General features: G+C 58.1%; 1 protein-coding gene and 1 long non-coding RNA gene across 6 annotated transcripts; both read right to left on the minus strand.

Annotated features, from left to right (window-relative positions):
• Nucleotides 1–2590: 2590 nt before the first annotated feature.
• On the minus strand, nt 2591–3328 carry LOC111939858 (uncharacterized). The gene is made up of 3 exons (XR_002869360.2): nt 3202–3328; nt 2797–2828; nt 2591–2677 (listed from the first exon to the last, which is right to left on the minus strand). It is a non-coding gene; the product is annotated as an uncharacterized LOC111939858 (long non-coding RNA).
• A 2084-nt stretch (nt 3329–5412) lies between these two features.
• LOC111944502 (Krueppel-like factor 15) lies at nt 5413–11411 on the minus strand. Of its 5 annotated transcripts, XR_015279035.1 has the most exons (6): nt 11355–11411; nt 8846–9287; nt 8377–8809; nt 6273–7945; nt 6047–6147; nt 5413–5993 (listed from the first exon to the last, which is right to left on the minus strand). XR_015279035.1 is itself a non-coding variant. In XM_086861991.1 (5 exons), exons 2-5 carry the CDS (start codon nt 9240–9242, stop codon nt 7928–7930), a joined length of 936 nt encoding a protein of 311 aa, XP_086718117.1. In that variant the 5' UTR covers nt 9243–9287; nt 11355–11407; the 3' UTR covers nt 7792–7927. The 5 variants fall into 5 exon arrangements, 3 of the variants coding, with proteins under 3 accessions (XP_086718116.1, XP_086718115.1, XP_086718117.1); XR_015279034.1 differs by having other exon boundaries at nt 5413–6188; nt 6284–7945; nt 11355–11407; XM_086861991.1 differs by lacking the exons at nt 5413–5993; nt 6047–6147 and adding an exon at nt 8113–8200 and having other exon boundaries at nt 7792–7945; nt 11355–11407.
• Nucleotides 11412–13033: the final 1622 nt, after the last annotated feature.

Here is a 13033-nt window from a genome sequence, read left to right on the forward strand (position 1 = left end):
AGGATGGGAATTCCAATCCCAGCTCCTGGGACACTTCCTGAGGATGGGAATTCCAATCCCAGCTCCTGGGACACTTCCAGAGGATGGGAATTCCAATCCCAGCTCCTCTCAGCCAGGAAATTCCTTCCCAAAAATCCCATTTATTCCATTCCCTGTGTCCCGGCGCTCCAGGCCCTTTTCCAAAGCTCCTCTCCAGCTCTTCTTCATCAGAACTTTCTCAATAAAATAAAAATAAAATAAAATAAAATAAAAAGCAGGAGGGAGATAAAAACAAGGAAAACCAGAGAGTTTAGGATTTGAGGAAGGACAGGAATTCCAAAGCCCAGGGAGAGGGGAAGTTTTCAGCCAGGCTGACAATTATTTATCCATCTACAGGAGCTCATTTTCTTTTAAAATCCAGCAGTTAAGAGAATTTTTTTTTGTGTTTTTCCCAGCTCTTCTTTTAAATAAAAAACAAAAACAGCGAAAGGGACCAAGCAGGGAGGAGAAGGAAAGGAAGAAAAATCTCCTTTGGGGATGAAAAAATCACCTTTGGGGATGAAAAAATCTCCTTGGGGATGGAAAAATCTCCTTGGGGATGGAAAAATCTCCTTTGGGGATGGAAAAATCACCTTTGGGGATGGAAAAATCAACTTTGAGGATGAAAAAATCTCCTTTGGGGATGGAAAAATCTCCCTTGGGGATAAAAAAATCTCCTTTGGGAATGGAAAAATCTCCTTGGGGATGGAAAAGTCTCCTTTGGGGATGAAAAAAATCTTTGGGGATGGAAAAATCACCTTTGGGGATGGAAAAATCTCTTTTGAGGATGAAAAAATCTCTTTTGAGGACGAAAATATCTCCTTTGGGGATAAAAAAAATCACCTTTGGGGATGGAAAAGTCTCATTTGGGGATGCAAAGGGCACAGCTCCACCACTCCACATCTCCCCTGGCTTTGTCTCCGCTCCCCACTGGCAAAATCCGCCAGCACCCCCCAAAATTTTGGCACTCAGGGGAAAAATTGCAGGAGCTGAATCCAAAAAAAACCCAAAAAAACCAACACAGAGAGGGGCAGCACCCAAAAATCAACCCCAAAGCTCCTAAAGCTGCATCACGGGGGTGGCTCCAGTGACAATCAACTTCTTCTTTTTAATTTTTATTTTTTTTTTAGGGGATAAGAAATTTCCTACTTTGTGCAACTCCCGTTTTGTTCTGCTCCCACTGCCGGGTGTTTGCAATTCAACGTGGGCTTGTTCCTATCTTAGATAGCATCAGCCAGGGAGAAAAAAAAATATAGGACAGACAAAGGGATGGAATAAAAATCAAGCAGGGTTTGGGAGGGGAAAAAAAAAAAAAAAGATAAAAGCTTCATGGAAAGAGGTTTTAGGAAAGCAGCTCCTGTGTAAACAGCTCCTGTTTTAATGGGGAAGAAGCAGCAGAAAAGGGGAAAATAAACATAATTTAATTGGGGATTTCTGGTGAATGTTAATCGAGGTGGAAAATGGATTTTGTGAGAGTGGTGGAGGGATACAGAGCCCCCAGGAAAACTCAGGGCAGGCAGGGAATTCCAAAACTTATCCAAAGCCTTCCCCAGGGCTCTGCCTGGTGGCTGGAGAGGGCGTCAGGAGGGAATGGGGAGCACAGGGAAAAGCCAGGACGTGATGCAGCAGCTGAGCAGAGCCTGCCCAGCACTGGAGCTTCTATTTTAATCCAAGCACCAGGAATCCAAAATCCACGGAATGAACAGAGCAGCTCTGGGAGATTTTGTGCCCCTGGGGCAGGAAAAGCCTTTGGGTCAGGGGAAGGGTTTGGTTGGTTTTGGGGATTTCACGAGGAAAAGCCGCTGGTTGCTGCTCTCTCAGGGATTTCTGTATTCTGGATTCAGGATTCCAGCCTGGCTTGGGTTGGAGGGAATGTTAAATGTTAAAAACTGATCCCGTTCCCACCCCAGGGACAGCTCCAGCAGGCCAGGCCCTCACCAAGGCCTCGGTTCCCGGTTTTGGGATCCTCACGGGGGAAATCATCGCCTCTCCAAAATCCCAAAGACTCTGCTGGGTGCCCATGGAATATTCCAAGGCTCTGAGGGACCCACAAACACCAGCAGCCTTTGTTTTTAGGAGCACCTTGAAGTGCCAGGAGAAATAAATCAGTTCCCATCCCTGTGTTCCCTTCCACGCCCAAAATCTCTGATTTTTCAGACCCAATAAAGCCTTTTTTGCACTGGTTTTTTTTTTCCCCCATTTCTCTGTGTTTCCTGCTCTCCAGAAGCCACAGATCTCTGCTGGTTTCAAACCTTTATTTCTGAATATTTTCCTCCAGAAAAAAGCTCCCAGCTCCTGTGGTTGTATTTTCAGGGTAGATAAAAGGGAGAGAGGAAATTCAGCATCCACAGCAGGGAGATTATTCCAGTCCAAAAACCTCCATCCCCACTCAATGGGACAATTCCAAATCTTCCCCAGCAGCCAGAGGGAGACGGAATAAAATCTCCAAAATGAAATATTTCACCAACCAGCACTTGGTGATGCCCAGATCACCCAGCAGCCGTCAACACTCCAAATTTCACTTCAGGAAAAACCAGGATATCACCCAGTTCCATGGGAACTCCAGCACACCGTGAGGAGCAGGAGAAAGGCTGGAATTTCTGCTGGAATTTCTTCTCCTCTGCCTCATCCCAGCTCGGAGGTGGTTTGAGGTTCAGCCCTGGAATTTTGGTTATTACACAAACTCCTTCCCACTGTGTTACTTCTCCTGCTAAATGCACAATTCCCCCTCCTGAAATTCCCACATCCCGATTGGAATTCCTGCCTGCTTCTCCTCACCTGACCAGCTGGAAACCACATGGAAACGACATCTAAAAAATAAAATAAAATAATCTCATTTCAGAGCCTGCTGTTTGTGCAAACAAGCCCAGGCCCGAAATAGCTGAGGTGCGAAACTGTGCTTGGGTGGAATTCGGGGGAATTCATTCACAGAGGAGAAAAAAAACCCAACATTTCCAAAAGAGAAACAGATCTGGGGATGTGGAATCACGGCTCTGATTCCCTCCTCGCTAAGAGAGGCTTTATCTGGGATTTTCTGGGAAGGATGAACCTTTCCCGTGGCAGCCATGGCTGACCAGGCCTCGATGAACCTGACCAGGCCTCGTCACCCTCATCCTCCTCCACAGGAAATCTCCCCTCAGAAAAGGCATTTTGGGCCAAATCTTGGGAAAGAAAGTGTTTTACCTGTGCTGGAGAGCAGCTCCCAGGAAAGGTGGATCCCAAATCCGTGGTGAGGATGAGCTCTGGGGTCACCACTGGCAGGGACAAACGTGGCTCATCAGGCCTGGCCTACACCGAGATGTTCCTTCCCTGCCCCAAGCTGATTTGGGAAATATTGGGAATTATTGATCAGGGAATCATTCCCCCAGCCCAGCCAGCTGTTTAATTAACCCCCATTGTTCATTAACGCCATTGTTCATTAACCCCTCCCAGCCCTGGGGGGAGCTCCTGCAGCTCCAGGCCAGGATAAACGCAAATTTTGTGGTGTTTTACACTCAGTGATGGCTCCAGGAGAGTTTGGGGTTTCTCCTGGGATGTGTGTGACCCAAAGAGGGGCTCCTGTCCCTTTTTTTTTCTCATTTCAAAGCTTCTCCAGGTGTTGCCCACCACCAGCTCCCACCTTTTGTCACTCAGGGCCAGGAGCTCTCTGAGTTTTGTCCCTGTCTGATTTTCACATCCCATTCCCACAAAAACCCTTCCCTGCTCTCCTAGGAAAACCCAAGCTCCCAAATTCTGCTGCTGAATCCCTCCAAGAACTGCATTTCCCCCCAATAAAACTGAAACCTGGAAGGGAGAATCATTAATAAAAATCCAGTTCTGACTTTATTAGGGGGGGGGGGGGAGGGAGGGAGGGAGGGAGGGAGGGAGGGAGGGAGGAAGGAAGGGAGGGAGGGAGGAAGGAAGGAAGGAAGGAAGGAAGGAAGGAAGGAAGGAAGGAAGGAAGGAAGGAAGGAAGGAAGGAAGGAAGGAAGGAAGGAAGGAAGGAAGGAAGGAAGGAAGGAAGGAAGGAAGGAAGGAAGGAAGGAAGGAAGGAAGGAAGGAAGGAAGGAAGGAAGGAAGGAAGGAAGGAAGGAAGGAAGGAAGGAAGGAAGGAAGGAAGGAAGGAAGGAAGGAAGGAAGGAAGGAAGGAAGGAAGGAAGGAAGGAAGGAAGGAAGGAAGGAAGGAAGGAAGGAAGGAAGGAAGGAAGGAAGGAAGGAAGGAAGGAAGGAAGGAAGGAAGGAAGGAAGGAAGGAAGGAAGGAAGGAAGGAAGGAAGGAAGGAAGGAAGGAAGGAAGGAAGGAAGGAAGGAAGGAAGGAAGGAAGGAAGGAAGGAAGGAAGGAAGGAAGGAAGGAAGGAAGGAAGGAAGGAAGGAAGGAAGGAAGGAAGGAAGGAAGGAAGGAAGGAAGGAAGGAAGGAAGGAAGGAAGGAAGGAAGGAAGGAAGGAAGGAAGGAAGGAAGGAAGGAAGGAAGGAAGGATTTGCACAGGGGTTTTGAGGCAGGATTTGCAGCGGCCCTGCAGGATGAGCAGCCAGCACGAGCTGCACGTGGGCAGCCCGGGGATGTCACTGCTGTCACTGCGAGGGCTCTGCTGCTCCTGCTTTCCCCACAGCCCCAGCTGCAAATTTAGCAACAGCGCCTGAGCTTCTCTTTGTGCTCTCCCACGTCCTGCCCTGCCACAACTCCCGGCTGTGTGCGGTTCTTCAAAAGCTCTGCTTAGCAACCTGGCAGCCTGCGGGCTGCAGAGCTGGGAGCTGGCTCCTGGCAGTCCCCTCCTGCCATTCCAGTCCCCTCCTGCCATCCCTGCTCCTGGCAGTCCCCTCCTGCCATTCCAGTCCCCTCCTGCCATCCCTGCTCCTGCCATCCCTGCTCCTGCCAGTCCCCTCCTGCCATCCCAGTCCCCTCCTGCCATCCCTCCTCCTTCCAACCCTATTCCTGACATTCCATCCTCACTCCTTCCATCCCTGCTCCTGGCAGTCCCCTCCTGTCATTCCATCCTCACTCCCGCTATTCCCCTCCTGCTATTCCCCTCCTCTCATTCCCGCTCCTGCCATTCCTGCTTCTTCCATTCCATTCCCACTCCTCTCATTCCCACTCCTGCCATTCCCATTCCTGCCATTCCCACTCCTCTCATTCCCTCTCCTCTCATTCCCACTCCTCCAGCAGGGAGCCCAGAGCCAGCCCAGGTCCCTGCTCCTGCTCAGCACCGCCCAGGGCCCGGTGAGCACGGTGACACTTGTGTCACCTCCCGGCAGCCCCGGAGCTGTGGGAGCCCCATCCCTGCTGCTGCCACCGGGAATATTCCTGTGGAGCAGATCCAGGAGCAGAGGAGAGGTAATTTCAGAGCCCTCAGCAAACCTCCTAAGGCATCCCCAGAGGGAAGCAGGTGAGACTCCAGCAGGCATCACACGAGAGATACGGATCTAGCGTGGTTTATTTTATAAAAATATCTCCTCTCCCTTTGTGGAAGGGACGGCAAAACAAACCAGGGGAGCTCCGAGTCCCTTCTCCCAGCGCTCCCAGCCCCGTCTTCCACGGCAGAGCCACCCCAGGAGCAGCAGGGACCCTCTGGAGAGCTGAGATGGATTGGATTGAGGACAGGACCCGAATCTTCTCACTCCAAAATCTGGAGACTCTTGCAGCTCCCGTTTGCCTGCGGCTGGGAGCAGAGGGAGGCAGGACAGGGCAGGCCCAGGGCGAGCAGGGAGGGCTGGGAGAGTCTGGGGCGAGGGAGAGGAGCTCAGGGGGACAGGTAAAAGCACGAGAGGGGCGTGAGTCAGGCTGGCACGGGGCCTGTGCGCAGAGCCCCGCGGCAAAGGGGGCACGGAGCCAACCCCGGGCAGGAGAGAAGGCACTGGAACAAAAGGCAGCCCCAAATGGGCTGGGACAGAGCTGCCTGCTCCTCCTGCAGCAGCACCCCGAGCTGGGCTGTGCTCCTGGCGCACAGCTGGGCACAGCTGGGCACACCTGGGCACACCTGGGCACACCTGGGCACATCTGGGTATACCTGGGGCACACCTGGGGTACATCTGGGGCACACTTGGACACACCTGGGCACACCTGGAGCACAGCTGGACACACCTGATCACACCTGGATACACCTGGGTACACCTGGGTATACCTGGGTACACCTGGGCACATCTGGACACACCTGGGGCACACCTGGATACACCTGGGCACATCTGGACACACCTGGGGCACACCTGGACACACCTGGGCACACTTGGGTACACCTGATCAGACCTGGAGCACACCTGGAGCACACCTGGAGCACACCTGGGGCACACCTGGGCACACCTGGGGCACACCTGGGGCACACCTGGGCACACCTGGGCACACGCAGACACACCCCAGGCTGGACTGGGGCCCCTGCAGTGACTGCAGGAGAATCCAGGACATTGTGGGATGATGATGACCCCTCAGTGCAGCCTCAGAGGAGGGCAGGGCCCTGCCCCGTCCATCTCCGGCTCCCCCAGGGGCTGCCTGAGCCTCCCCAAATATTTCAGAGTAAAAATCTTTAATGAATAAACGATTTTCAGCCGCCCTGCTCGTCTTCCCCTGCAGCCACGCTGCTGGGACACCAACACCAACATCTCCAGCTCCATCCCAGGGATCCCTTCCCAGCCAGAACCTTGGTGTCCCACCCTTGGAGCACCTCCAGCACTCCAGCTTGTCCCTTGTCCCAACAGGGAACAACCCCTGACCTCCAGAGAAGGGCTGATCCCATCTCCCTGACCTGTTCTGCTTACAACTCTTCACCACGGCAGCTCAAGGGCAGCTCCTTGGGGCAGCAGAGCAGAGCCCAGAGCCTGCAGGCACCAAAATCCAGCACAGCCCCGTGGAAATCAGCTCCTGACGCCCATCCCGTGTTTGTACAAGCACCTGGTTCCCTCCCAGATGTTTGCAGAAGCTCGGGGAGCTGGCACCGAGGCGAGGAGCTGGCCTTTAATTAACCAAAAGGCAAATAGGGGGAGGAGGACGACGTCTGCAGCCTGCTCTGCTCCCCTGGCAGGAGCTCTCAGCTCCTCCGGGCTCCTCACGCGCCCGTCTCTCCTTGGGAATGTCCTTCTGTGCTGGAAAGGGCTCTGCTGGCGCTGCTTTCTGCTCTCCTGCTCCCTTTGGGGCTCCACAAAATCCATCTCCTGTCCCTCTCAAGCACGCAGAGGAGGGAGCCAGCCAGCTGGGAGACCCCCAGCAGCAAAGTGAAGCAGATTTAGGGACAAAACAACCACACTGGAAAGTTTCAATATCTGTTCCAGCCCCCATGGACCCCCAACCATCCCTGTTCCATCAGGGATGCAGGGACAGCACGCAGGGAATGGTTCCCCCTGCCAGAGGGGAGGGTTGGATGGGATATTGGGAATGAATCCCTCCCTGTGAGGGTCAGGAGGGGCTGGGATGGAATTCCCGGAAAATCTGTGGCTGCTCCATCCCTGGATGTGTCCAAGGCCAAGCTGGAGCAGCCTGGGATGGTGGGAGGTGTCCCTGCCAATGGGATGAGCTCGGGGGTCCCTCCCGACCCAAATCCCAAATTCTGGGATTCTGAAACGCCTGATCCCAGTTTTACAGCCTGACTGTCCCACACACAGCCCAAATCCAGGCCGATTTCCATCACTTGTATTTCAAAGAGAGCCAGAAACAGCTCAGGAATTTCACCACCGGTGAAAGGAGGGACAACCGAATCTCCTGTCGCTTGTTCAGGGGTCACTTCCCCCTCCTCCCTCAGCTGCTGGCACCTCCCGGCCTCGCTGGCAGGGATGAGCAGCAGGAATTAACTCCTGCTCCCCCCTGGAAGCGTCCGTGGGCCGCAGGGCTGGCCCCGGTGGATCTTCAGGTGCTTGGCCAAGTGGTCACTGCGGGCAAACTTCTTCTCACAGGCTGTGCACTGGTAGGGCTTGAGCCCGGAGTGGGAGCGCTTGTGGCGGGAGAGCTCATCCGAGCGGGAGAACCTGCGGGAAAAGTGGGAATGCTGGATCCAGTGACCCCGGCACAGCCCCAGCTCTGTCCCTGCCGCAGCCTCCTGGGTACCAGAGGAACCAGAGGAACCAGAGGAACCAGGTCCCGAGATCGACCCCTCCAAGGATTTGGAAATGGGAAAGAATTCACCCACTCAGACCTGAGTTTTCTTTCCCTTGCTCTCAAAGGACGCTGTCCACCTACTTCCTCCATTTGTTTTTCCCTGCTGGAACCTTCCGGCCCAGGCACTGGAATTGGTTTTTTGGGAAAAGAGCTCAGGCTGGCAGGGGCCAGGGGCCAGGAGCCTGGGTGGGAATGCTTTCCTGGAGCTCCACATCCAGCCCTGAGCAGGGGAGGGAAGGCTGGTTTTCCTTGGGGCTGTGGATTCCCCCTGGAGATTCCACCCTGGGGGAGCCTCACTCACCTCCAGCCGCAGTCGGGCCAGCCACAGGTGTAGGGCTTCTCCCCCGTGTGCCGGCGGAAATGAGCCTTCAGGTGGGAGCTCTTGGAATAAACCTTCCCGCAGCCCGGGTGGGAGCAGCGGTGGATGCGGAGCAGGGATGGGGGACCCTGCTGGTACCCGGGGGCTGCCTCGGCCTCCTGCGCGTCCCCCGGCCCCGTGGCCACCGGCAGAGGGGCGATTCGGACGTACTTTTGGTCCAGGATGGTGCCGGGGGGCTGGAGCTGAGGGAGGAGGGGAGGGTTTGGGGTCTGCAGGCTGATCAGCAGCTGGGCCACCCTGACACCCCCAGCCTGGGGGGTGATGCTGTCCGTCGGGAGAGGCTGGAGCTGCAGGATAACGGGGACTGCCTGGTCACCGGCAGCTGTCCCCGCAGCGTTTGGGACGTGTCCTCCACCTCCTCCTCCTCCTCCTCCTCCTCCTCTTCCTCCACCTCCTCCTCCTCTTCCTCCTCCTCCTCCTCCTCCGTGCGCCCCGCAGCCGAGCTCAGCTTCGCTCTCCTCATTCCACCCCGCGGGGTGAGGATCTCCTGCTCCATCCCTGGGGAGCTCTGCCTTCTCCCTGAGGAACTCCTCGATCTCCTCCAGCGTGGGGATGAAGCTCTGGGAGAGGCAGAAGTCGGGCAGCCTGAGCTGAGCCTCGCTGAGCTGGGCTTTGGGGGGCTCGCCCTTGGCACCCCCGGTGCTGCTCGCCAGGACGTGGCCAGAGCCCTCCGTGTCACCTGGCAGAAGGGACGGTGGCATCCTGCACTGCAGGGCGCTGGCCAAGCTCCCGAGCAGGGAAGGGCTGCTCGGGGAGGGCAGCAGGTCCTGGCAGCTCACAGAGACCATTCGGTGCCTCCCCACAGGAGCTCAGCTGGGGGATGCTCCGTTCATCTGCAAGGGAACGGCACACCGAGGTTATTTCCAAACAGCAAACCTCAACCTTTTAACAGAGCTGAAAAGAAAACAGCAGAGCCTGGCAGCGCCTTTGTTTTTAAAGAGAAAAAACACGGGCTGGCCGTTTTCCTCCGAGACAGATTCCCCCCAAATTCTGGGGAGTTCATGGGGGTAAAAACACACCCGGAGGAACCTCCCTGTGCCGGAGGGCAGCTCTGCGCTGCTGGGTGGCGCAGGGGATGAGTCCGGGTTAGCCAGGGGCTCCTTGTGACCCGGGAGAGGATTCTGTGCCTTCTCCAGGCTGTGAATGCGGGCAGGCCCTGGCACAGCCACGGTTAAAGCTCCCCACCTGCACAGGTAGGAAGGAGCCAGCTCCAGGTGCTGCTGCCCCGCCTGGGGATGCTCGGCAGCGCTGGGAGCCCCAGCACGCCGCGGTTCTGTCCGGGCAGGTCTGCCCAGCCCCAGCCCCGGCTCAGAGAGCCCGGCCAGGCTCAGCTCCGGGGCTCCTGAGGACACGAACGGCGTTTGCAGACAGCGGGGACAGAGCTCCAGGAGGAGCTGGGTGCGCTCGGGGGTCGCTGGTCGCTGTCACAGAGCCCCCAGACCCTGCTGGGGCTCAGGGAGGTGCCCAAGGACCCCCAGAGCAGCCACACAGTGTCCCTGTCCCCATCCTGCTCTGCAGCACCGAAGCACCCGGGGCGCAGGGATCTGTTTGTATTTAATGCAGAAATGGAGTTTCCAGAGGAAAGAAAAGCTTGGTCCAAGTCCCTTAAGAGCCTTTTCCATCAGATTTCTGTGGAGCTGCAAACCAGTCGGGCCAGTCCCTGTTATCAGCGCTCCCCAGGGTCCTGAGAGCTGCCAGAGGGAATTTTTGAGCACTCTGGATGTCACATAAATGCTCTTCTCCTTAGGAAATGGCCCCCAAACCTGCCAGGAACGAGCTGCAGGGTCCTCCCGGTGTGTCCAGCCCGGCGGGTCCCAGTGAGCAGGGACTGTCACCGCTCACACCAGAGCTAAAAAGGTGTTCAGGCCAATCTCAGCCTCCAGGCTTGGAATTTTCATCACAGCCCAAATCTGTGCTCTGAACAACCCCTTCCAGGCAGTTCCACACCTTCTTTCGCTCCAGTTTTAGGATCTTTTGTCTTTTCTTCTGCGTCTCCTCTTTCTGCGGGGAAAGCCTCCCCCCTCTGGCTACCAAAGGCTCCTGTTTACCTCTCCCAGCGTGTAAAAACCTGATTTTCCACCCAGCTCCTGCAGAGCAGCTCGGGGATCTCCATCCCTGCGGCCCGTCCCCACTCAGGAGAGCTGAATGAAACCCTTCACTCCTCAGGGAGCACAGCCCTGCTGCCGGGCTGGCAGCAGGAATAAAAGCACGGCCAGAGGGCTGGAAGGTGCGGAGATGGAGCCCAGCACCGAGGAGATCTGAGCAGATCAGCCTTGGGGAAGTTCTTGGAGCTCCTCAGTTTCCCCGATTTGGGGCAGTGGTGATGCCCCAGCTGGCAGAGCAGCGCTGTGGGGCACTGCCACTGCCCTGTCAACCCAATTTTGCGCAAATGCCACCAGTGCTGTCACCCCAAAGGCACCGCAAGGAAACGGAGCCCTGGCTCTGTCCCTCGCTGCGAGGGCAGCGTCCTCCCCGAGCCTCGCTTGGCATTTCTGCTCCTGCGCTTGTCCCCGGCGGCTGCGGGAGAGCAGCACATGTGCAGCCGAGCACACGGAGAGCCAGCCCGGCCCAAGGTCAGCCAGCAACAGCGGCGGCAGCCGGGAACGCAGCCGAGGGTCAGGGCTGGCCGCCGGTGACCGAGCGAACAAACACCTGGAAGCTCCCGGAGCCGGGGCTCGCACGGCGGCCGTGCAGAACCGGGGCTCGCCGCTTTCGGGGCGAACCGGCCGGTGCCGATGTCCCGGAGCAAAGCGATGCCCAAGGACGAGCGGAGGCTCCGGTGCAGCCCCCCAGCCCCGGCGGTGACACCGAGCCCGGTGCTGCCGGTGGCCGATCCCCCCCTCCCCCGTGCCCCGGGGAGCGCTGCCGGCGGGACCCCCGAGCCCCCCAGCGCCCCTTACCCCGCTCCGCTGCCCGCGGGTCCCGCGGCTCCGCCGGGGGCGGCTCCCGGCCCGCCCCGCCCCGCCGAGGGCTCGGCCGCCGCCGCCGATCCCATTGGAACAGCGAGCCGGGAGGGACACCGGGAGGGACACCGGGAGGGACACCGGGAGGGACACCGGGAGAGGGACACCGGGAGAGGGACACCGGGAGGGACACCGGGAGAGGGACACCGGGAGTGACACCGGGAGTGACACCGGGAGAGGGACACCGGGAGTGACACCGGGAGAGGGACACCGGGAGTGACACCGGGAGTGACACCGGGAGAGGGACACCGGGAGTGACACCGGGAGAGGGACACCGGGAGTGACACCGGGAGTGACACCGGGAGAGGGACACCGGGAGTGACACCGGGAGAGGGACACCGGGAGGGACACCGGGAGAGGGACACCGGGAGTGACACCGGGAGTGACACCGGGAGAGGGACACCGGGAGTGACACCGGGAGGGACACCGGGAGAGGGACACCGGGAGTGACACCGGGAGGGACACCGGGAGGGACACCGGGAGGGACACCGGGAGAGGGACACCGGGAGAGTGACACCGGGAGGGACACCGGGAGTGACACCGGGAGAGGGACACCGGGAGGGACACCGGGAGTGACACCGGGAGTGACACCGGGAGAGTGACACCGGGAGAGGGACACCGGGAGGGACACCGGGAGAGGGACACCGGGAGAGTGACACCGGGAGGGACACCGGGAGAGGGACACCGGGAGAGTGACACCGGGAGGGACACCGGGAGGGACACCGGGAGGGACACCGGGAGAGGGACACCGGGAGGGACACCGGGAGTGACACCGGGAGGGACACCGGGAGGGACACCGGGAGAGGGACACCGGGAGAGTGACACCGGGAGAGGGACACCGGGAGTGACACCGGGAGTGACACCGGGAGAGGGACACCGGGAGTGACACCGGGAGGGACACCGGGAGAGGGACACCGGGAGTGACACCGGGAGGGACACCGGGAGAGGGACGCCGGGAGTGACACCGGGAGTGACACCGGGAGGGACACCGGGAGGGACACCGGGAGAGGGACACCGGGAGTGACACCGGGAGGGACACCGGGAGAGGGACACCGGGAGGGACACCGGGAGTGACACCGGGAGTGACACCGGGAGGGACACCGGGAGAGGGACACCGGGAGAGGGACACCGGGAGAGAGACACCGGGAGTTTCGGGAAAAGGAGGCGAGTCCCTGCGGGTCGCGGGTGGATCCAGGTGGATCCAGGGGGGATCCAAAGAGATCCAGGGGGATCCAGGGAGATCCAGGGGGATCCAGGGGGGATCCAGGGGGATCCAGGGGGATCTCAGGGGGATTCAGGGAGATCCAGGGGGATTCAGGGAGATCCAGGGAGATCCAGGGGGGATCCAGGGGGATCCAGGTGTGCGGGAGGTTTTGGGCAGCGCTCGGATGCTGCTGATGGGGTCAGGAGCGAGCTCCGTCCTTGTGGTGGCTTTGGGGTCCCTGGGGGTGGCTTTGGGGTCCCTGGGGGTGGCTTTGGGCTGAGCCCCACCAAACCTCACCGAGCCCCTCCGCTCGGGGAGAAAAGTGAGATTTGGGGCCAGAACAAAACACCCAGGCCCGGGGAAAGGTTTCAAATGTATAAAAACCAAAGCGAAATGAAAAACAGAGAGCCCA

This window comes from Cyanistes caeruleus, chromosome 24, assembly GCF_971803275.1.
Source record: "Cyanistes caeruleus chromosome 24, bCyaCae1.hap1.1, whole genome shotgun sequence".
Taxonomy (NCBI): Eukaryota; Metazoa; Chordata; class Aves; order Passeriformes; family Paridae; genus Cyanistes; species Cyanistes caeruleus.